The sequence below is a fragment of the Pungitius pungitius genome, chromosome 16 (assembly GCF_949316345.1).
Source record: "Pungitius pungitius chromosome 16, fPunPun2.1, whole genome shotgun sequence".
NCBI classification, from domain to species: Eukaryota; Metazoa; Chordata; class Actinopteri; order Perciformes; family Gasterosteidae; genus Pungitius; species Pungitius pungitius.
This window is the reverse complement of record NC_084915.1, coordinates 14,328,867-14,352,916: the sequence shown is the minus strand read 5'-3', so window position 1 is coordinate 14,352,916 and position 24,050 is coordinate 14,328,867. Positions and strand designations below refer to the sequence as shown.

The 24,050-nt window shown below is 46.1% G+C and overlaps 1 protein-coding gene across 3 annotated transcripts in view; it reads left to right on the top strand.

Annotated features, from left to right (window-relative positions):
- LOC119215709 (rho GTPase-activating protein 26-like) overlaps positions 1 to 24,050 on the top strand; it is a 45,074-nt gene that overhangs the window by 8,003 nt on the left and 13,021 nt on the right. For all 3 annotated transcript variants that reach the window (XM_062558001.1, XM_037468096.2, XM_062558000.1), the window contains 15 exons: positions 11,827 to 11,922; positions 13,123 to 13,184; positions 13,377 to 13,448; positions 16,346 to 16,447; positions 16,547 to 16,657; positions 17,474 to 17,578; positions 17,870 to 17,999; positions 18,462 to 18,562; positions 19,374 to 19,468; positions 20,501 to 20,579; positions 21,396 to 21,432; positions 21,580 to 21,645; positions 22,199 to 22,273; positions 22,358 to 22,442; positions 23,162 to 23,220. In XM_062558001.1, coding sequence (XP_062413985.1) covers positions 11,827 to 11,922; positions 13,123 to 13,184; positions 13,377 to 13,448; positions 16,346 to 16,447; positions 16,547 to 16,657; positions 17,474 to 17,578; positions 17,870 to 17,999; positions 18,462 to 18,562; positions 19,374 to 19,468; positions 20,501 to 20,579; positions 21,396 to 21,432; positions 21,580 to 21,645; positions 22,199 to 22,273; positions 22,358 to 22,442; positions 23,162 to 23,220 — 1,275 coding nt within the window. The remainder of the gene's footprint in view (positions 1 to 11,826; positions 11,923 to 13,122; positions 13,185 to 13,376; positions 13,449 to 16,345; positions 16,448 to 16,546; positions 16,658 to 17,473; positions 17,579 to 17,869; positions 18,000 to 18,461; positions 18,563 to 19,373; positions 19,469 to 20,500; positions 20,580 to 21,395; positions 21,433 to 21,579; positions 21,646 to 22,198; positions 22,274 to 22,357; positions 22,443 to 23,161; positions 23,221 to 24,050) is intronic.

Here is a 24,050-nt window from a genome sequence, read left to right as displayed (position 1 = left end):
TTGAGGACTCTTGGTACGAGGTCGAGGTTGTCTCACCTGCATGTTGGAGACGTTCTCACTGAACCTCATATTAACACTCCCTGCGCAACATAAATGAATGGGAACGGTGAAACCACATCTGCAAATGTACATTATTTTTGGATCTGAACGTCTCCAGTGTTTGAATATTGCATATATGCAGCTTTCATTTAAGGATTAATCAGTTATGCATTGAGGCCAACACACTGGATATCTGAATAAGTGGCGTCTCGTTATGCTGGGGGGGGGGCCCAGCCGTTATTGTGCTTTGTCGCTGCCTGCACCGCAATACGGGGGTAAATAACCCGCCGCAACGTGGGACAGAATTGAATATATTGAATAACATTATTTGCGTCGGCTCGCAGCTAACGGCTGCAAAACTTTCACTTTCTTGAACTTGAACGTCTTTTCTTTTTTTTTCTCCTGTCTTCATAAAGCTATAAGGTTTGACAGTGTGTTCAAAGATGTTTTGGAGTGGAGGTTATCATCCAGGAAGAAAACAGAATGTGAGTTGCGCGTTTTTTGCTGTCAACTTTTGAAGGCGAGATTGCGATTCTTGGGGGTTAAACCTCCACAAATCAGGAGGATGGAATTTCTAAGACGGCACCTGCTGCCTCGGGGGGGGGGGAAACGCGCATGTGTCACGTCTTCAAAGTCACATTCCGTGGGATTTCATTATCAGGGTGGCATTTCACCCGCTGTCCTCCTGCTCGGTTTTGGACCTGGAACCGTGTCATCTTTGGCGTCTCCCCTATCTCGACGCCTCTCTGTGGCGCAGCCGGCCTCAGAGACAAAAGGACTCGAGAGACTGACGAGCCACAGAGCGGCCGCCACAACACCCCCCGCCCCCCCTCCCCTCCGGGGCTGCTGGGACCCGTCCTGACAGAAAGAGAGAGAACAAGGCCAAGGCGGAGAGAGCGAGCGGCTAATGGCTACAGAAAGTAAAGGCTCCCTTCTTTTTTTTATCTGGGAGCACAAGAGCAAATGAATAGAAAATGAGACTGTGTGTGCGTGTGCGTGCGTGCGTGCGTGCGTGCGTGCGCGCGCCAGCAGAGCGTATGATGGAGCCTTCGGGGCTGTTTTTAGTTTCCCTGCTGGAAGAGAGGACGAGTGCCGGTCTTCTGTATTTTCTCTGATGAAAGCTTTTATTAGCGTCCCCGTGAAGTGCAGTTTATCCAAGCACCACTTTTAAATCCAAGTGACGATTCTCCCGGCAGACTTCTTGTTATCTGGAGTCGTTTCCGTTCGTTATTTGAATTAGAGTTCAATAAAAATGACTGCTTAAATTAGCACTTTATTAGATTACACTTAAAGATATAGGAGTTCTTTCCACTGTGACCAAAGGGCCTTTTAGCAAAGCTAAAGATGACAAAAAACACACAATCTCTGCTCAGGCAGACATGACTCCACCATTTCTTTTATAGAACACATATTTCTTTATGCAGAGACTTGGTCACTGGGCGTCAAACCGAGACGCTCCAGGTGCCATCAAACCATCAGTTTGGCTTGTTACATGCAGACAAAACAAAATACACTTCCAATGTGGGTGTGTTTTTATATTAGTTATTAGCAAACAAAGTGCCTGCATTTGAAGAATTGGGAGTGACAACAGGTTGTACATCTCCACCCACTTCACCGTGGACAGTGAGCCCAAGTTTAAACTTGTCCCTTGAGCTCTCTTTTTTTTTTTTTTTCGAGAGGGAGGAAGAATTAACAACGGGAGAAGGGAGGAGAGGGAGATTACAGCCTCGGAGGCGCTGGGTCTGCGCGGGGTTCGGCTCGCTGAACGTTGAGCCGTCGGCGCTCAGGGGGGAGGGGGGGGGGGGGAGGAGTATTAATTCATATTAAAGGATGGGGGGGGGGGAATTAACCAGAGAAATAGAGGTTTGAAAAAGCCGACTATCCGGTTAGATCAAAGGCCAATTGATTTATTCCTTTTTCTGTTTGAAGCTGAATTTCTCCGACGACCTCAAACGCCTCCGGCAAAATCTCTGCTGCCACAACACATAAAAGGCATCATGGTGGGGGGGGGGTGTACTGGGCTGCCTGGGCTGGCTGGCAAGCGTCAGATGGTGTTGGACACCCGACAAGATGACTTGTCCGTGTCTGCTCGGTGCATAACTGGCCCCGTGGCCATGTGGTGCCACATGGACTCAAGTCACCTGCTCGTACCGGTCCTGTTTCCAGCCCATGTTTCCATGCAGCGGATCCAGGCCGTTCCCTTTGGGTTCTTTGGTGCTGGGTTTGAGTTCATGTGGATTTGCAGAAAATGTGTTTGCTAGAAATCGTATGTGACCGTTTTGGCTTTTCTTTAAATAAGACATTCTGCAATGTCTGTAAAAAAAACTGTAAAAGCCGTCTGTGGGCGCTGAAAAAAAGTGTTTGGATGATTTCAGTTGAGCGTTGATTCTTGTTTTAGTTTTAAAGTATTAAAGCGTGGCTGTGTCTCGCTCCTCGAAGAATGTGGAATTCCTGGCTTTTCTTGGTTTTACATTGTTGTAAAATACCTTTTGTGGTTTTGAGGATAATCATAAAAACTACTGCTGTGGTAATAATTCATAAATGTCCTCAGAAAGTAACTTACTGGAAGATTTGTCATTTATAAGCTGAAATCGAAACTAGTATATTTAAAATAAATGTTTGACTGCACAGTTAATTTGATTATTTCCTGTGCTATAATATCACAGAATGTTCCCATGTCAGTGTTATTTGGGCCGCATTGGAAACACACTTCCTCCTCACGTTTGGCACTTCCTGTTTCAATCTTACCAAAGCTACGAAGGGGAGAGAAGGGAGTGGGAGGCCACTGCGAGCCTTGTTGCAACATCCACACGTGCAGCACTGCAAGAGAAGATCAGACCGACGTCAATTGAAACTCTAAAAGTCTCCCTGTGCTTCTTATTCACCGACGTCTGGTTGTTTTGACGTGTGTCGAAGTCCTTTGGTGCGTTTGAGCTCACACGGTCGAGCCCTCGGCGGAGGTTACAGGGCAGCGCTGTGCGCTCCGTGTTTGTGTTGCCGTTTGGGCCAGAGGTCAGGTTTGCGTCGGGGAGGAAGTGGACGAAGGCTATTTGGAGACTACTCACTAATCTCTCTCCCCCCCCCCACCCTTCCCTTTCCCTTTCTCCCATCACCGCCTCTCATTCACGCTGTCAGCGGTGCTGCTCGAACGCGGCGTCCGATGAGCCCGAGATGCAAACCGTGGCGTTGGTTATTTGACAGACAACCCGGCATTCTGCTGTTCTGCTGTTTGACGAAATCTACTCGGCCGTCCTGTGGCTTCTGGCACCTCGGTGGGCCCTCGCCTCGCGTCCCCCGTTCTCTGTGTAAAAGTCCTATATTCTCTCACATTTCCTGTGTGGGAGCGGTCGCTCGGTCTCGGTCATCACATCAGGGAAGGCTGTTAGAGGAGTAGTTTTGGGAAGTATCATTGGACCACTGGTTTATTTTTTTTATTTTTTTTGCATGATGTGAAACATTATCAGGCCTAACATTATTATTTATTCGGAAGCTTGAAGTCGTAGTATTTGTATGAATAGTTTAATGGTTTTGGAGATAAGAATACTTTACAAACTGTTCCTTTATAGACAACAGAGTGATCATAAAAACATGTACCCACTGCAGCATAACATCCGTACACAGTGGATATTATAGTGGTTGATTTTTCTAATGCCGTTTGCAGACTCCCAACATTCCACTTCCATGCTGCTGGGTACACGTGGATACTTGTGGTGTCTTGTGTCCTCCTCGCTTTGCGAGAATGTTATGTTAGAGAGGCCCCGAAAAACTTGCTGTTTTTCCTTTTTTTTGTTTAAATTATGAGGTCAGTTTTAGCCTCAGCAGGGCATCTCTGAGGCCGCGTCCTCGCGCCGCATTCCTGCTGTGGATTTTTCCAGTAGCGAGCGGCGTTCCACGGGAGGATTTCACCCCACAGAAGCTCCCCGGTTGTCTCTTGTTCGCTGTGTCAGCAACAGGCGTGGCGCTGCCAAAAATCAGAGCGGGAGAGAGGTTGAAAGAGGATCACAGAGAGGGAGGGAGGGAAGAGTGTGACGGAGCATAAAAGTAACCAACAGAAAAAATAAAGATGACAGATGTGTGTGTGTGTATATATATATATATATATATATATATATATAGGCTTAAAAACGAAAGAGCTAATGAACTTCTTGTCGTGGCCGGGCTTCTTTGTGTCTGTTGCTAGGATACGATAGCTATGTGGCCCAGGACAAGAGAAGGAGAGAATGTGAAGGCCTCAATGAAATCCAGTGGTGCTCCCAAAGCTACAAAGATGCTTTCCAACTATTAGAGCCAATAATGCAATTTCATTTGACCTAAATACACTTGAAAGTGTCTTTTTTATTTTGTTTTGAGAATGACCAATACTGCAATGAGATATAATTTGAACATTTGGCCAAAGTGCTGAAACTATTAGTTATTTGAACGCTTAGACACGATTCAGATGTACTTTACTAAGCAATTTATTGGTTCTGAAAGGTGACAATATTCTGCTTTTGTTTTCTAAAAAAAATTGTCTTTTCATTTGACACATTTATCATTAATAATGTACTTGTTTGTAATGTACCCCCCCCCCCCCCATTGCGTCTCTTGTCTGTTGGGCTGAAGTACGTATTTGTAATCTCATGCCTTGAATAGAGCCAGAAGCAGCTCACACCGTCTCTTCCTCCTCGGCAGCTGTTTCTCAGCTCAGTTCCCTCCGTCCCTCACTAAAACTATACAACACCCCCCCCCCCCCCCCCCCCCCCACTACCACCACCACCACCAGTCGACCTTCCGTGTGTCATTGTCGAGTCCCTTTTGTGGCCAGGCTTCATTTAACCATTGTTAATCACTCTGTTGGCCTCCGACCGCCATTCAGCCCGCTTTCTGATGAGCAAAGTGCTTTCATGGGGGGGGGGGGGAGGAGAGAGGAGGAGGAGGAGGAGGAGGGGGAGGAGGAGGGGAGGAGGAGAAGCTGCCACAAACCGGCGCGACGCTCCTTTCCGTCTTTGGTTTTTCCCCTGCTCGTCTTCCTTGGGACTCCTCCATGGGATGGGCCGTGTGAAACTCATCAAACAGGAATGAAGATGCAAGCGGGGTGTGTGCGTCTACTGTCAGTGTGTGTGTGTGTGTGTATGTGTTTGGGTGTGTGTGATTGTGCTTGCGTCTGTGAAATTGGGGGATAATTTCAGCGAACTTTTACAGAACGCACCTTTTTTTTTTTTCTTTATTCAGACGTGATGTGAGCGACAAAGGGAGTGTTTCCAGTGTGTGTTTTGTGCGTCGGGTCGGCTTTGTCGACCCCACTGCTGTGTCATGTGTTGGCCCATGTTTGCTTATACAAGTGGCTCCAAATGCGGGCCCCAGTTTGTGTGTGTGTGTGTGTGTGTGTGTGTGTGTGTGTGTGTGTGTACTGTCATGGCTCCCGCATGCGAGGGAGTTCCATCACAAGCTCAGCGCTGTTTGTGGTCCACAAAGCACTGCTGGCAAACACACAAAGGTTTTCACAACATTATCCTCGTAAATATTAAAAAACAAAATAATAATAAAACTATGGCGGTTTGTCTTGGACGCGCAAACAAAACATATTTGGCACAACTCTGTGTCAATGTGTCTCGGGATTTATGACCTTGAAGGGTTTGCACACATTTAGAGGTCTAGAGAAATAAAAGACCTATATGTTATTTAATAATACGTGATTATTATTTAAAACCGGTGTGAGATTCACTGGTTCAGGCCATTGACGTTTCTTCCTTTCTGTCTTCATTGTGCGATTTAAACGTGTTTTGAAAAGCGGACAGTGAGCGGCTGGCGTTGGGTCAGTGGGGGGTCTGTGTGTGTGTGTGTGTGTGTGTGTGTGTCAGCCTCCAAACCACCAACGGGAATATTTATACACGTGGTGGCAATCAGTGCGTGATTGAGCGCTATGTAGAAACGTGTGTGTGTGTGTGTCTGTGTGTGTGCACAGATGCCATTTTTTTTTGCCATGTAGTGCCTCCCTTTTTGACCAGAATTCATTCCTATTTAAGACTTTTAGCTGTGCGGCTGAATGCTGTGAGAACGTCTCAAACTTCATCTTCAGATATCTGGATCTTCAGATGTTCTCCTGTTGCGACCAGGAGCTCGAGCATGAGAACACTTTGACACCTATTGGATAGAAGGTAATGGAACTTTGTACGGACATGCATGCATGCATGCATGTATTTGCATGTACATGAATCCACGCGTCCCCTGCGTGCAAGCGGGAGATGTTTGTGTGAAAGAGAAGCCACAGTCTGTCTAGTCTCCGTCCTCCTTGGCAGCAGCTTTCCCTGAAGACATGTCCACCGTACAGGCGGCCAGCTTTGCCTTTTGGCAGGTGATGAGATAGGAAAAAAAGAAAAAAGTAACTCCGAGCTGTTTCTCCTCTCTCTTCTCCCCCATTTTGAATTAAACACACAATTGACGCTGTTGTCTCAATTACATTTTTTTTGTAATCTACCTTTAAACTCAACATTTAACCCACTTAATGACCACGCGGTGACGACGTAACGCTGCCGGACAGTCGGCTTTTCTTTTCCTACCGTCATCCAGCTGTGTTGGCAGAATCCAGCAGATGTGGACACACAGGGGCTGACCTTTTGGCCTCTGCCTCCCGCACCCGAAATGCACTCCCCATGGCAACGGCTGAAAGAAGCCGTCCCCAGTTCCTTGCCTACTCTCTCTCTCTCTCTCTCTCCCTGTTTGCTGTTGTGTGGTGTTTCCTTGCAGCTCAATGACAAACTGACCTTGTGGAAACAGGAAAACCCGGACATTCACTAAATTACTCTTGCACAATGTTCGATTGCATTGTGCAGTCTCTTCTCTTCTTCTAAAAGCGGTTTATTGAGCCACTCCTGCTTGTGTTGAGAAAGCGCCCCGAAGAGATTACATTAGATTAAAACCCCCCCCCACGTCAGTTAGATCGTTGCTTCAGATTGAAGCGGCCGCTTCGGGTCGACAGCGTTGACCTTCTGCGTTATCCGCTCCTCTCTTTCCGCTCACGTCGCTTCCCTCTTCCTCTCGGTCGCATTTCCTTTCCCTCATTCGCAGATACAGAAAACAAGAGTCTGTGGCCGAGAGGGGGGGGGGGGGGGTGGGGGGGGTCGCCGGGCTGTCATACATTTGAGTCGGTTCCAGAGGATTTTACTAGTAGAGGTGAAGGGTTACGGTCCAATAAAATGGAAACCTCCCTTTTACGGTACTGTGCCGCCTGGCTCTCCTCCTCTCCCCCGCTCCTCCTCTCCTCCTCTCCTCCTCTCCCCCGCTCCTCCTCTCCAATTCACTCCACATATGTGAATGGGAAAATATTTCTTTGCTTAAAAAAACCCACAATAAACAATTCTAAAGATGAGTCAGACTTAGGTAATTTTATTTATTTACAACATGAGAGTACAGATTTTTAACACCTTTCTCACGTAATGGTTCATTTTTTTTTCTTTTTATTTAGTGCAGCTTCAAATAATTCACAAAAGACAAAAATATTGAAATATGATGACGAGACTTTTTTTTTTATACTTAGTTATAAATTCTTCTCGGACACACGGCTGGATCTCAACAAACAATTATTTTTCAAGTGTCTCAAGTCAAACTCTCTACATGTTGTCTGAGCAGTTTTAATATGATGCAGTCACTGCTGGAAGTAACATCCCTGTAAATCTCAGGGTTTTAGTGGATGGCGTAACTTGTGCCAGCGCAACGTGTACTTTGAATATACAGGATTTTCACAAATTCCCCTCCTTGGCTGCTGGGTGACGTGAAGAACTCGACGTGGAGACTGAAATCGCTCTTTGTCTCCCACAGAATGATTTGTATGTGTGTCACACTTGATGAATAGAGTTTCTATTCACATGCTTGTGGAACAAAGCCACCGAGGAGTTCAAGCTACTGCTGGATATCCTGTTGATAGCACACAGGCCCATTCTTTCCACTGTGCATGTGTGTGTGTGTGTGTTTGTGAGTTAATACACATAGCAGCCGTTGTACAGTTCTGCTGCTGGGTTGTGGTACAGATTCCTTTTGTGCAGCTTACAGCGCTGTGTATGTGTGTGAGAATGATGCCTCATTCCAGTAGTACCACTCTCCCTCCTATGTCATTGTTGCAGACGCAGCGCGTGAGTGGCTGACAGGTTCCCTCCTCCAGTGTTGATGCACATGTCTCCTTGAGGGCGAGGTGGAAATCACTGTTTTGCCCCACGTTGACCTCCTTAGGCCTTTTTTTCGCCCTGAAGGGCAGCACGTCGTGGTGACATCACGGCGCCGGTGCCTCCATGAGACTGCTGACCGCTTCTAGTGATCATGCACGGGGGGGCGCTAATCTGTTTTTTTTTTAACATGCGGAGCCAAAAACAACTTACTAAGTATTTAAAAAATCCGGGAGCTCAACGATGTTACAACAAGTTCAATCATTTCATCTGCTTGATTTGCACATGAAGGCGAATGCCTCCGAAATGTGAGTCATACTCTCCCCCGTTTTTTGCAAATGGAACATTGATAAAATGTCCAATGTTTACAACCGATGTGCCGTTTGCTTTGTTTTTTCTCATCAGAGTTTAGTTTGAGTGCAACAATAGTTTTATCGAGAAGAACAGGGGGCGGGGGGGGGGGGGGATTCAACTGTACGTAAGTGTGAAAGAAGAAGGGACGAGGACAGAGGGGCCAGTGTCAACACGGCCACTTATGTTTTTTTTTTAAAAGTCACAGTCACTGGACACGGACAGACACACAAACACACACATTGACGCTTGAACACAAAGGAGCCGTGAGAGCAAAGCATTATCGAGGCATTTTGCATCTGAGGAAACTAAACGATGTGGCTTTTTTTTTTTCTTCTTTCTTTTTAGCTGCAAATTTCATATTTTCAATCCAGTGGTTTATTTTTAGCACTTTATTTTATCACAGAGGCGGCAATACCACTAATGGCACCCTGTTGCAGGCGCAGTGTGGTTGTTTATGTACATTTGCACACGTATTCTTGTCTTTGTATTGTCCAAATGGTGCATAATTAGACATAAAAGCTCGTCATAGCAGCCGCAAACCTCAGATGCAGAATCACAGTTCACGCAGTAAAGCTTCTGATGCAGTATTTGGTCGTGTGGTATTTTCTCTATCGGCATGTTTGCTAATTGACTTTCATCCTTGGAGGCTAGAACTCGTCTCAGCGCCGTATTCGTTACCAAAAAAGGTGCTCTGGGTAATGTACTTGCTGTGGCATGTCATTCGTTCTGTGTAATTCATTGGCGTTGGCGAGACGTTACAGAATCAATCTGCCAACAATGTGCTTTTGATTTAGAACCCGAGCCTGTTGTGAGTGGATTTGTGTGGTGTGTGTGTCTGTGTGTGTGTGTGTGTGTCTGTGTGTGTACAGATGTATGAGCTTATGCGTATTTGCCTGTGTGCTGCGCTGCCAGCACCCATCTAGAACACGGCTACGGTGAGCGGTATGACATGTGTGATGTGTCTGCAAATAAGAGCCAGAAAAAAAAAAAAAAAAAACCTCCTCCCACAAATCCATCACGGCGCCCGGCCACAATGCAGTGAAGCACCTTTCATGAGCGAAAGCACGAATAGGCGCGTGCAACTTTTACTTTCATAAGGTCCTGACGTGCACGATGCTGAAGGGAACCTGCAAGCGGGACTTTTCACCTAAATGCAAAGCAACTGCAGCACCTCATGACTTCACCCTCTTTAACGTGTTCACAACAACCAATAACCTTTTACGTCCTTATCTCACTGGTGGATAAGCTGTGGTTAGAGCGGTGTTTTCAGGCCCGTGAACCATATAAGGATCTGACCTCATGTGCCTTTGCCAACCGAGCCAAATCCACTCAAAAGTTTTCATTACATAGAAACACGATTTCATGTTATGACGGTTTAAAAAGAACACGTTTGAACTGTGTGCTCAACTAAGCCCATTTCTTTGAATAGATAAAATACATGTAATAAAACTTAATGTTGACGTTTTCTGCTGAAAAAGTAATGTTTCTCAGTATGTGAAACCTCTCCCACCCTGTTTCCAAGAGACATGTGCAATCATTAGTTTGAGTTACTTATTAGTAGAAACAGAAAAGTGATCTTTTAGCTTCTGTTTTCTTCAACTAACCGTTAACCTTTAAAGCGAGAAGGAAGTTTCCATTCGATAGAAGCAGTTTCATTTCAGCAGAGACAATACAACAGGGGCTCTACAAACGTTGGATGCAACGCCGTTCAAGCTGCGTGACACTATGACACCACTGGTTGCTATTGGAAACCGAACGTTGGATTGAAACCTGCTTTAGTGCATCAGAGGTCACGTTTGCTGATTTGCCTTCTCTTCGGCCTGGTATCGCACGTGGAGCGCGGCGGGGGCCCGAGTGGAGACGCTAACAACATCCGGCATGTGTCACAGGAGGGTGGCAGACGGGGGGAGGGAGGGAGGGAGGGAGGGAGGGAGGGAGGGGGTGGGGGGAGGAAGGAGAAAAAAGAGAAAGACAGTGTAGAGAAATGCATCACCAAGTGTCACAAGGTGGCTAATCTTGATATTGAAAGAGATCGGTCAAGCGAAACCTGGACATAATTACCAACCCCCCCCCCTGTAAGCTGTGTTCAATGTGACAGTGTTCAGTGTGTGTGTGTGTGTGGGGGGGGGGGGGTTCTGGAAGAAGAATTTCCTTTTTTCTTTCTTTCTTTCTTTCTTTCTTTCTTTACTGGACATTTGCGCAGTAAAACCACATCTTATCCCGCTGCGTCGGAACGTGGTTTCACTTTGGTCATACTTTAGTTATTTTGACGCTACGGAGCCGCTGTGACTGTGTTTTTACCGAAGCTCATCCCAAGAGAGGCCATCGTGTGCGTGCGTGCGTGCGTGCGTGTCTGTGCGTGTGCGCGCGCGCCTGGCAGCAAGTGCAGAAGCTCCACGGTCTGTGTTTCATTTCAGCTACTGGCAAGCTGCAGCAGATCTTTCCAAAGCTCAAACACACACACACACACACAATGATTTGAATGGTGTTGTAATTACATGAACTTGGTCAATTACACTCCCTCTGTGTTCTCATTTCTACGCTCACTGGCCTTTCCCTGACTCGCATCTGTTTTTACATGCGTGTCCTCTGCTTCTTGCCTTCTATGTTTCGTCCTTCCCTTCTTTTTAAGTTCTATCTTTAGCTCACAGGACTAGTCCTGCACTACACATTTTGTGTAAGTTTCGGATCTCCGTCCCCTGGAGAAGAGGGAGATGCCCGCTCAGGTTGACCACGTCTCTTTCTGAGCGTTCTTTGACCATAAAAAGGGAAGAAAGAAGTACCCAAGAGGAGAAGAAGGTTGTAGCTGTTGGTTCCTCGACCTTTGTGGTTTGTAAGCGAGTCGCGAGAGGCAACAGGAACCATTGTCGTTGCCTTGAGTGGAAATGGATGGGACGCGGGTGTCTGCCTCCCAGGAGCTCTTAGCGCCTCATGCATTATTTGAAAGGCACTCGGCTGACGGGCATGAAGTCTTACTTTTTGCACTCCTCGGCACGCTCACACACGCTCACGTGCACAAACACGAAGGCCTGCGCACAAACGTAGGAGCCGTCAGCCTTCATCACTGGCACCACGGAGGGATCCACTCAGCGTGTCCACCTGTCTGCTTTCAGCCTTTTTCCACTCTCTCTCCCTCGCTTTCAGTAAACCGCATGATGAAAGCAAAAGAACGACCGGAGTGGTTGTCGTATTGCAGTGTTTTTTTTTTTTTTTAGGACAGGTAAAAAAAAAAAAAAAAAAAGGCTGTGTTCTATATTAAAATGACAGCGTTCTTCTCTTCTCTCCGTTCTCTCAGGTCTGTCGACAGCCAAGAGGAAGTTTGCCGACTCTCTCAACGAGTTTAAATTCCAGTGTATCGGAGACGCTGAGACGGATGATGAGATATGCATCGGTGAGCTGGCTGATACAATCACGTGTGTATTCCCAGGGGAAAGCCCATAAACACACAGTGGAGACTTTGTCATTTCAAGATGTTGAAATCGAGCAGTTTCTCTAATCTCTAATCCAAGTATTATTTAAATTGCATTTTGGATTTTTTTTGTTGCAGCAGGGGAAGCCAGTCAAGCTTTGCTATGAACAGATTTCGCTTTGAGTTGTCTGTTGCGGTCATGCGATGTGCTGACAATCAATAAAAGTGGATTTTTCCAGAGGCAGCAGGCACGACTGGCGCTCGGATGACCCTCACAGGTTCACATGGTTGATCTCCCCTCATACCAGAACTACAAAAGCGCCACTTGCATCACACAAACGGCTTGATTACCGTGCCCGTGTTGCCTTGTGCCCTGATGGAAAAAATACGATAAAGCTCTCACGTATTTCACAGCTATTGATTCAAAGCTGCTGCAGCCCCTCGCTGACCCGACACACCCTCCGCGGTTGTTTAGCTAACCCGAGCTATCTTTCCCCAGCAGCCGGCTGCTCGGCTGGGCGGCGCACACAATGCCGTTGTTTTAAGCATGTTCATTGTCACACTTCACCTTTTTCCAATACATCTACGGGATTTATACAGTATATTGTAATTTATAGCCTGTGTTACTGGTCCTGGGACTATTTCCGTTATTCTTTTATCATATTTCTTCCTCTTCCATGCGATTTAAGGCCGTGTCATGGATCCGGATAAAAGCTTTGACTGCATTCCACGAGCGTCATTAAAGGATTGCACTGTCCAAAGTAGATCCAAATCCTTTAGCTTAAAGTCTAATATTTAAGAGCAGAATGAGTGTAAGTGCATGTACACGTGTGATTTATACATGCCTACATTGCTATTGAAGTGGAAACTCAAAACCACGCAGCCACTAAGCCAGCGTGTGGGAGGGAGGGAGGGAAAGAAGGGGGAGGGGGGGGAGACACGCACTGAGCTTTGCTAGCTGTGAAACTAAATATCTAAATTTCCACTTAATTACTCTGCTGTGTCATGAGTTTCAGAAACATTTGTAAAGGGTCCCAGAGCTTAACCCCTGCCACCTCGTTCCAACTCCCCTCAAAACACTCAGTTCTTCTGTTTGCCTTTACTTGAGCGTCTCTCGTGACGGTTTCTCTCTTTTCTTTTCTTTCGCTCCGTCTGCCAACGTGTGTCCCCCCCCCCCGTTAGCCAAGTCTCTTCAGGAGTTTGCTACAGTCCTTCAGAACCTGGAGGACGAGAGGACACGCATGGTGAGTCCCCCCCCCCCCGACAGATTGTCTCGTATGTTGTGCTGGTTGATGAACAGCAACAGGGCCGAAACGGAACCAATGTAATGGTGGAGGTGTTTGTAATGCTAATTGCTTGCCTGTGATGTTGTATGTTTTTGTGTGTGTGTGTGTGTGTGTGTGTGTGTGTGTGTGTGTCTGTGTGTGTTTGTCCAGATCGAAAACGCCAGCGACGTGCTGATCATGCCTCTGGAGAGGTTCAGGAAAGAACAGATCAGCGCAGCCAAGGTGAGGACGCGAGCGGGTGGCAGAATGGACTTTGTGCTGCACATTAGAATTGAAACATGAGTCAGTAAATCAACAGAAATACACCGTGGGAGGTGATTGAACTCTTTTTTTTTTCTTTTCTTTTTTTTTTTTAAATGATGACTGGACTGCAAAGCACGTTTCTTTGCATCCTTTGACACTTTGACAGAGAACCACCGGTGACAGATTTGTAGCTCAGACACGCCGGCACATTACCAGCTCTTTTTAGACATTCTTATAGTTTACGTAGGAAAACGTTTGGTCACAGGAGCTTGAGAGGAATCACACTACTGCTCCTGCTGGCCTTTTTTTTTTTAAATGGTTAAAATTCCTTAAAGTTCCAATGGGATCTTCTTTTAAAGCAAAGTACCTACAGTATTTCCTTGAGGGATAATATACTTTTTAAGAATCATTCAGGGATTATTTGAGAGATCATAAATAACACTTTAGAAGGCTTGGACTTAATTGTGAAGTTCTCCATCTCTGTCAGAACCAAGGACTGAACCATCACTGCCTGACCTGCATAGGAGATTAGAGGAATACGTAATCCTGCTATGGATCCATGGGGGGTCTCACAGGCCAGCAGTGCTCCCTCTCAGAAGCCTGTTAACTCAATATCTACTGTATGAATAGTAAACGCTTTTGACTTTTTATATGTACTATGCATGGTCCCTTCAGACTTTTCACAAACCATTGTTTCAACTTTCAAGTGTTAAAGGAGAAGCACCACACTTGTTTTAAATAAAACAATATTCAAATCTCCTGCTGCTCTCGCCCTCAGCATTAGCCACCAGCTCCTAAATGGGTCGCCTTGGGGGGGGCGGGTGGTTTCTCTTGATTCACGCACCAGTTATCATGTTAGCGGTGAATACTCTGCTAATCCGCGCTCTCAACGCAGGTCATTGTTTGATTGTACGTGGCGGGGCCAGATTAAGAAGTGTGCGCATAATCTGTACAGTTAGGTCACCGCCGGCGCTGCGCTAATCCCAGTTTAGCCCTAAAAAGAAGTGAGCGCATCTTCGCCTGCCGCGCGGTTTTACCTCGTTCTGAGAGGAGTTCGTGGACAATTGCGTTGGGTGGATGAAGAATAGAAACATGTCTTTAAGATTATGACCCAGACCGGAGATTTATTCACTTATTCAAGAAATTGAGAAAGAAACTTCAACGGTCACTGCGGTAAATACCACACTGCGGTCAATGCGGTCACCAGACCGGTCCCCATGTGACGGATATAGAGCTGAGATGAAGTATACAAACAAAATACATGAATTCTATCTCCACCTGTTTTAGCAGAGAAGGATAATCTGATCGGTCCTTCTTGGTGCGTCTGCTGACCTTCATCAGGAACTTGTCTCACGTTGACGCATTCACAGTTTTGGAAGAAGTGAAGTGATGTTTTCATGCCTTGTGTTGTACGAGGAAACAAGCAGGGAGCACTATTGTTGTTCTAATGAGCCAGTGGGAGCCGGAGAGAGAGAGAGACTGTGCTGCAGCTGTGAGGAGTTCATCTGGTGGCCGGGCATCACTCTGTATTAGAAACAGTTCACTCCTCTGGTAAAAATAAAAAGACAAGCATCACTTCGTATCACGCTGGGAGGAGTTTGCCACCTGCTGGCTGAGAAGGGAACTGATTTAAGTCCATTTAAATGCCACTAACTATTTTCACCAGAGAAATCTGTGCATCAATGCATTTTGGAAGAAACGACATTCATACCAGCAATTTGTTTTTTTTAATTTCATTTGTCATATTGCTTTCGCTGAGGACTTGAGGCGATCACTTCTGCTCTTGTTGTACTTAATTGCATTCATAGTTCAAATGTTCTCATAAAAGCCGTAATGAGGGACCGACAGGAGAGGGCGGTAACGTCAGACCGGATTTCCACAGCGAATATTAAAAAGAGTCAAAGGAACTTCAACAGAGGCCTTGTTGTTTGGGAGGCGTCCTTCATCCCAGATGTGTTCTGCAGCTGTCGGTTCCTCCTTCCTCCTCCCGAGGACTCGTCCTGTTGTTGAAGCTGGCTTGGCAATACAACCCGTGTCATGTGACCGCAACAGGAGTTGACGCCACGGCATTATTCGATTTTTGACACTATTTCGGTGTTTTCCGTCGACCCGCGAGTTTTAGTCGAGTGGTTTGGCTCACAGGTTTCCATGGCAATAAGATTTGCGTATCTGTCACTTTGAACCACTAAACAGAATAAAGTGCAAGAATAGAATTGTTTTTTTCCCCGGCCTGAAAACACCAAATATGTAATGAAGCACTATGGCCTCCCATATGACATTGTTTACCTGATACATTGATCGTGGGTGTTTTTCATAGTAAAACAATATGCTATTACTTCCATTGTTTATGAGCTTCATTTTAACCGTGCCTGTAGGGTCGTGCAATGAGTTTCAGGTAAACAAATCCAATAATAAAATGCAATTATTTCTGTTCCTCTCCTCTCGGTCTGCTTTTACTAAAACCCAAATCTCTGCCTTCAATTAGATTCCAGTTTAACGTTCCAAACCACAAGACCACACGGTCAGAAAAGAAACAACTGGCGTGTGTTATTTCCCTCATATTTTTATTCAACTTCTCGGACATTTTTCAATTCATCTCGAGTGTGTTTCCGCCCAGCGGCCTGAGGAAGTGCACGCCCCGCTCGACCCGTCGACCCTCCGACCGCCTTGTTGTTCACGAAGCAGCTGTGCTCCCTGGAGGAAAAGTCTCACATTGGACTCTCCGGAAGATGGACGATATTTGTGAAATCTAAGAGAAATTCACATTAAGTGAAGTTTGCCTCGTTAATTGCAGATAACAGTCACTGATCGATTGACTTCTAGTGACCGTGTTGATATATATATATATATATATTCTTTTTGTTTCATCCACGTAGGAAGCAAGGAAAAAGTACGACAAAGAGACCGAGAAGTATTGCGCAGTGCTGGAGAAACACCTCAGCCTATCGGCTAAAAAGAAGGAGTCCCATCTGCATGAGGTAAGGTGGGGGGGGGGGGGGGGGGGGGGGTCTGTCTTCTTTTCTGGCGGTTGCCATGTGATGTTTCCTCACTTCTCCTGACTCTCTTCCTCCCTGCAGGCGGACAACCAGGTTGATAACGTGCGGCAGCATTTCTACGAGGTGTCCCTGGAGTACGTCTTCAAGGTGCAGGAGGTCCAAGAGAGGAAGATGTTTGACTTTGTGGAACCCGTAAGACACGTTTTAAAACATTTTTTATTTGTATACTTTTACAGCTATGATCGGACCCCAAATAAAGAACCTAACCGGACCCTACATGAACCCTAAGTGTTTCTGCCCAAGCCACAGCAGCACTTTAGAGTCTGAACCTGATTTAAAAAAAACTGTAATATGGATAAATAATGAATAAACATGTTCCTGCAAAACTGAAACAAGGTCATTGAACGCGAAGCACAAACCAAATAATAATAAGGTAAAATTAAATTAAAGATTCGCCCAGACTATGGGGCACATTTTTCCTCGTTCACTATTCCGGAGTCTGGCCCGGCTTGTGGTTGTTGAGTCAACATCAGCACCAACCCGACTTTATATGAGCCGGGGGAAATTTTTTTGAAATTCCAGTCCGGGTTTTTGTCTGCAAATGAAAGCGATAGATCAGCATTAGTGGCAAGTAATGACGAAATGAAGTTTATATCCCTCTATACAGTCTGTCTAATTACCTGCTTCTGTTGTATTCTCTGCCTTTTTAGTATTCAACGTTTTTTTCCGACATGGCATGCATTATATCAGATATATCATATATATAAGAAAGGCAAGAAAAACATTTTTTTTTACTTTTTTTACCTTTCACTCTGTTTCTTTCTCCTCTTTCACCTCCTCCAGCCCATCTTCATCGTCTTCACATCCAAATCTCAACCTTTCCTTGCAGTACTTTCTTCATTTCCACTTCACAGTGCATCTGCAGTTCCACATCTACCAATGTTCACATCTTTCTTCTCCTTATTTCGTCTCTCGCTCTAATTTTCCTGCCCTTTTTGTTTCCCTCAGCTGTTGGCGTTCCTCCAAGGCCTGTTCACCTACTATCACCACGGCTACGAGCTGGCAAAGGACTTCAACCACTTCAAGACTGATCTCACCATCAGCATACAGAATGTAAGGTCACACACGTGTACTGCATCCGCACAGAAAGTAAATGCACATTTAAGCGGTTAAAAACATGAATTGAACCCCCCGAAATAGCCGGCTTTCTGTTTTGTTTGTCAATCATCATGTTGTCCCACGAAAGCGTTCATGTTAAAAGTGAAAAAGGACCGTCGAGAAGGTCCGCTCCACCCGCACAGAGGAAACATTTAGAAAGGCAGAAGAAGCAGGCTGTTGCAAGTTAAGCTGACTCAGGCCTAGGCCGTGCAATGAGAACTCAGGCGCTGTGCTGCTCTGTGACAGACGAGGAACCGCTTCGAGAGCACGCGGTCAGAGGTGGAGGGCCTCATGAGGAAGATGAAGGAGAACCCGCATGAACACAAGAGTGTCAGCCAGCACACCATGGAGGGATACCTGTTTGTGCAGGAGAAGCGTGAGTATCAGCACACTTCTGTGTGTGTGTGTGTGTGTGTGTTTGTACATCTTACAAAGAGGGGACAATTCAGCGCCAATCGACAGTGTTGCAGAGCCATAATGAAATGAACGAGTGTGTGCGCACATGGGGTTTGTGTTGGGGGAGTTGTTTAGCTCACCCACACACACACACACACACACACACACACACACACACACACTCATCCGGTCAGAGCATCGGGACAAACAAACCATTATGAACCTATGGCTGACGAAGGCAAGACTGATCTGTGGGCGACGTGACGGCAGCTCTGACCATGTGCCGTTACCATGGTAACCTATTCAGCACTAACGCAGGCATGACTAAGACTGGTTTTCGTGCTTTCCCCCCCCGCCTCGGTCTTTTTTTCTGAACGTTTAACATCAGCTGTGTCTCTCCCCTCTCTTCACCCGTCTCTGTTTCTTTCTCTCTATTCCCCAGGCTCTTTTGTATCTACCTGGGTGAAGTACTACTGTACGTACCACCGTGAGCCCAAGAGGGTCACCATGGTCTTGTTTGACCCTAAATCTGGAGGGAAAACGGTGAGTAACTCTGGCATTTAAATATGTACGAGGTCACTGAACATCCTGATCCATTAAGGGAATGTTTCTTTTTTTCCTCCTTTTTTTTGTAACCCTTTTCTTAAATGTTTGAATATGCAAATGGCGTATAATTTAAAATGTTTTTCTCTCTCGGTTTCAGTAGAAATCTACATACGCAAATACACAACTTGTAACAGAATAAACACATTAATATGTATTTTGGTATATTCCAATAAGTTCTGAATCAGTCCTCCGACACCTAGGAGAGCGTCTGTGACGCACGGTGCTATTTCACACCGGAATACAGTCATACGGGCAAATATTTCTCCCACAACAGCAGCCCTTATGCATGGGAGTGAAACGTTGCCAAAGATGTTTTTAGTGAGCAGCAGGACCCCGACTATTAGTGCCATTATCTGTCCACCCACACAGAGCGGATGCAGGTTCAGGCCGGTTTTCTGAGGGTTCTCACAGAGCATTTTACAGTTGCTTTTAAAGGATAATCGAGTCAAGGCGATCACATCAGGGTAAATGCTCTGAAGGAGTATCGAAGCTGAGGAAGGGAGTGTCTCATGAACCGATTGTTCGATGTTATGCAGGTCAGAGAACTGTCTGCTGCCTCGGTTGTTCTCCAGTATTATTAAAATAACGGAGAATCTGATTATTCAAAACGTACTGGAGGGTTTTACATCACACGTTTTCTGCGTTGTCCAGGAGAACATTCATCATCGCCTCAAACGTCAAACACGTGGTGATTAATCTGCAGGTGGTTTTGAGTAATGACACTCGTGCCTTTTTCCCCTCGTGTCAGGGAGAAGAGGACAGTTTCACCCTCAAGTCTTGCACCAGGAGGAAGTCGGACTCGATTGAAAAGAGGTTCTGCTTTGATGTGGAGGCTCTGGACAGGTCAGAGAATCCCACACACTCTTCCTTTGACCCGCCTCCAACCCGTCCTTGTGTATTTGTTACTTTCTCCTTTACCAATGCAGCACATTGCACACTGCAATGTCGTAGAAGTCTGCAGCAGAGGGAATCAGGGAGTTTAATTCTTCCTCAGCAGAACTTGACTAGCGAACGCTGTCTTCATGAGACTAGTTACAGCTCCATCCGTGCAGTGGCTGGCATGTGGTCTGCTTACGTGATGTAGTTACAGCTAACAGACACAAGGGGGTGCTCGGATGACTTGAGCCCAGGGAGAGAATGTGGAGGTGTGTTTGTTGTCTCTTGCGAGGCCCCCTGGTGCTTCTCTTCCTACACTCCTCCTCCTCCTCCTCCTCCTCCTCCTCCTCACTCTCCCCATTTGGCCCCCAACTGAAACCTTCACCGTTGAATCAAATCACCTTTTGATTATCCCATTCACTTATTTCCCCTTTTACCTTGACTCCTATTACCGGTGTGGATTTGCGTTTATCTTTTAATGTTTTAGGAAGTGTCATTTCCAAAAAAAACCCCTCTCAATTCAGTCCATTTTGTGAACATTGGTATTGCTTTGCTTGTATTTATGTGTGCGTGCACAAGCAGTGTGGCCCTGCATGGACGTGACGAATTAGGCCGTGTGTAATGGTGTGTGTGTGTGTGTGTGTGTGTTTGTGTGTGCATAATGAAAATGATGAACTCAAAAGAATATCCTGTATTCAGGTTAAATTCTTTATCCCTTTTTTATCTTTTATTCCTTCCATTTATCCTGGAAGGCGATAACCTGGTCATACCTTTGACACACACCCATTAATACTCTCTGCTTTCGAAGTTGAATGAGGTTTGCTCGCATATATCATTCGTATTCTTTCCTGGTGATGATATCTTGTTATAACGATCCAAACTTCTTTTTGTGTGCGGTCAGCCCTTCTTTGCCAGCTTTGCTGGAAGCATTTAAAAGAGAACTGTCTGCCATCGGGCCCGATTGGTTGATGAGCTAATTTGTCTTTTGCCTGTGTGAAGGGCGGGGGTGATCACCATGCAGGCGCTGTCAGAAGAAGACCGCAGGTTGTGGATGGAGGCCATGGACGGCAGGGAACCGGTAGGTTGCCGCGGTTACCAGATCGTACCTGACGTGACGCACGAGCGGAGATCACTTCCAAAAGAGGAGGGCAACTCTTTTGGGCACGCCGCTTTTTCTTGGCCCCGAGGCCGCGAGCGCGTGTCCGTGCATCCTCTGCACTCTCATTCAGTCACGTCCCCCCCCCACCCAACGCCTCGCTCGTCCTCGCGTTCCGCGTTCAAACACGCCGAGGTAATCGCCGTCCACAAAGCCGCCCGCAAGCTTGAACAAGCAGACGGTGAGCCCCCGGGCCGTAGGTAGTTGGCGTTCATGTTTGACTTAAGCTAAGCTTAGCTTTGCGTCTTTGCCTCCACCTCGATGGTCAATACAAATCCACCACCAATCGCAGCTACACGGGGGGGGGGGGGGGGGGGGGGGGAAACCGCGCCCTGGTTATCGTATGCAAGCCTAGACAAACAGGGCGGATTAGAGCATGAACACGCCCTTTGTGCAAAGCGTATTCCCCGCGTTGGTTACGCCGTGACGATGTCACACGCTGCGATGTATCAAAGCTGTTAACAGAGCCCCGACTTGAACGCTATTTTCTCTCCATTACCATGGGAACTGAATGTGATGCAGTTTGCAAAGGAAGCCAGCACTAAATTTAACATTTCTGTACTATCTGGAGATTTCCAAGATCCGGGATACATTCATTTTTCCCCTTCATGGAATAAGCAGCATTTGCTTACAAGCCTTCAAAACCCAATCGCCATACACACAAAAAACAGCTACATGTGATGTTCTCATACAGTATATCCTGCTCTTATTAAGCTTAGTTGTATTTGTTATTTGCAGGTATACAATCTGAACAGAGACAACCAGGCAGAAGGCCGTAAGTTCTTTTAATTCATACTGCATTGATTTAGTTTTCATCTAAGGTATAAGATTTTCACACTGTTTTGATTTTGAAATAATTTTTGGGGGAATCAAAGCTGGGGTGAATTGAACGTGTAAATCACTGTGTCGTGCTCTCCGTCAGAGGCTCAGCTGGACGTGACCGGGTTCAACGTGATGAAAAAGTTTTTTCATGCGGTGGAGACTCGAGGTACGATGTGAATCAGATTCTTGTTTTATTCCTGTTGTTCCGTGGATTTCTTGGTTCTATTGTAAGAAGTCAGGTTGCATCCGTTCACACCTGTAAGTTATGTGTGTCTATACTATGAACACTATGAACAGAGGAGCTATCGTTGCTTTGCACAAACAAGGGAAAAGATTTTTTTAAATGGGGTGGGGGAAAAGGGGGCTGAATGTTCCTGGAGATACCGTTGGAAGTATCTAGAATAAAGGCTAAAGGCGTGCCTGCTACACTACGTGGACGTGGCAGAAAGAGCGAGCTGCCACCAGCTTCCTGAGCATCGCTCCAGTCACTGCAGCAGGAAAGCGAGGTTTCACTTTCCACAGCGTGAGACGCGATGAACGCTGACGGCCTCCATCGCCCAACTCCAAGCGGAGCACCACCACTGACCCAATAAGCACAGGATGAGTCAGCTCCAGGCCCGAAGAGTTATGTCTGAAGGAGGAAGAATTAAAGCACATACGCCCCCCCTCCTCCTCCTTTTGTGATCTATACGGGAGGTAACCTCTCACTTCCTCTCCAGGTATCGATGATCAGGGCTTGTACAGAATTGTTGGTGTCAGCTCCAGAGTACAAAAACTGCTTGGTCTCGCTATGGGTAAATATAAGTGCACACATAAATAAAAACAGAAAATGTTCTCCTCCTGTAAAATGTTTTCCCTGACGTTTATCTTCAAATCAGATCCCAAGACCTGTGCTGACGTGGAGCTGGAAAACCCAGAGTGGGAGATCAAAACTATCACGAGTGCTATCAAGCACTATCTCAGGTTTGTGATAAACCGCGTAGTGAAATGCAAATGCGAGGTATTCAAGTACTACAACAGCTGCACAAATATCCTCATTGGAATGATCCCACTGTTGTGCTTCTGTTCGGTGTATTTCAACCTCAAAGACGCTAAAAGGATTGATTGCTGGATTTTGCGGCAGCATCTTTGTCATCTTTGTCTTTACATTCAGTACTTGAATAAATGCATGTTACTGCTTTAAATATCTGCCTCTTTTATGAAACAATTCTCCGGCTCGGTTCCACCACATTAAATCGTCCGTTTTTTACCCCCACGCAGCATTTACTGTGTTTGCTTGTGCAGATTTGTTTTTAAATATATGACTAACATTTTCATTTTCCTCCAGCGGTTGTTTGTTGCACAGATATTAAATTCCCCCCTTTGTATTCACACAGTGTGGCGCTGTATTAGAGATGATGATTTCTCCCAACAATCGGTAACGAGTAAAAGATGTAGTGGTGTTCCAGCTGCGTTTAGGCAACACACACACACACACACACACGCGCGGCTCTCTCCGTCACTAAGAGACGCCTTGCACCCTGACAGCATGAGGACCTGAGGTTTCATTGAGGCAGGATTTAGCGTGAGAAGAAGAACGCAGTTAGATGAGCGTTCACTCAGATCCGCCCAGATTTCTTCTTCTTTTTTTGTTTTTTCAAGCAGACATCAGCTGACGTCTGTGTGTCTTTTTTTTTTTGCAGAGTGCTGCCCGGGCCTCTCATGACGTACCAGTACCAGAGGAGCTTCATCAAAGCTGCAAGTGAGTTTGTGTCTCGTTCGCCCCCCCCCCCCCCCCCCCCCCCCCCCTCGGATGTGAGTTAAGTCTGACTCCCAGTGAGCATATACAAACAATGCAAGCAATCGATTCCAAAGAAACGGCGCAAGTCGTATCATGTGTACGTATCATGTTCATACACACCGCTCATTAATCCAGTACCGATTTCATTTAGAGTGTTTTTGTTTTGTAATACTTAAAGCATAGGAAATCAATGTCTTCTTTTTTCTTTCTGCTCTCTAAATGGATGTCTGTTTGAGGCCGTCCCTCCAGCATTCCTCCTCCGTTTCATTTGGAAAAAGGAGAACATGCGTGACTCATCTCGGCAGTGAGGTCATGACTTACCAATGGATGGTCCACCTGCTGAGATAACAGGGCACCCACTTTGCCACCACTTTGCCCCTGTCTGTACATTTGCTCGGGTAGCCGAAACTAACAGTTTAAAAATTCCTAATTGGTCCTACTCCAGTAAACCAAGGTGTGGTTGAGTCTGGTCCGGTCTGCAGGGTTACAGGATGCGTCACTGACCGGTTTTCTTTGTTCTGCGGTACCTAGCTCCTTTAGAAAGCCGAGCTGGCGGGAACTCCAGGAAATTAGTGTTTCTCTGGCAACGCTACGAGGAAACGGGTCCATAGTGAGGCCAACCAGAGAGAAAATGAGAAAAGTGTGTTAACGGGTGCATGAGGATAGAGCGACAGAGAGAGAGAGAGAGAGAGAGAGAGAGAGGTAGCCGGTTAGATCAGAACCTGGAGCTTTATAATCAGCATCAGTTATCACATGGGCTTTACTTTGTGTTTACTATACATCACACTGCT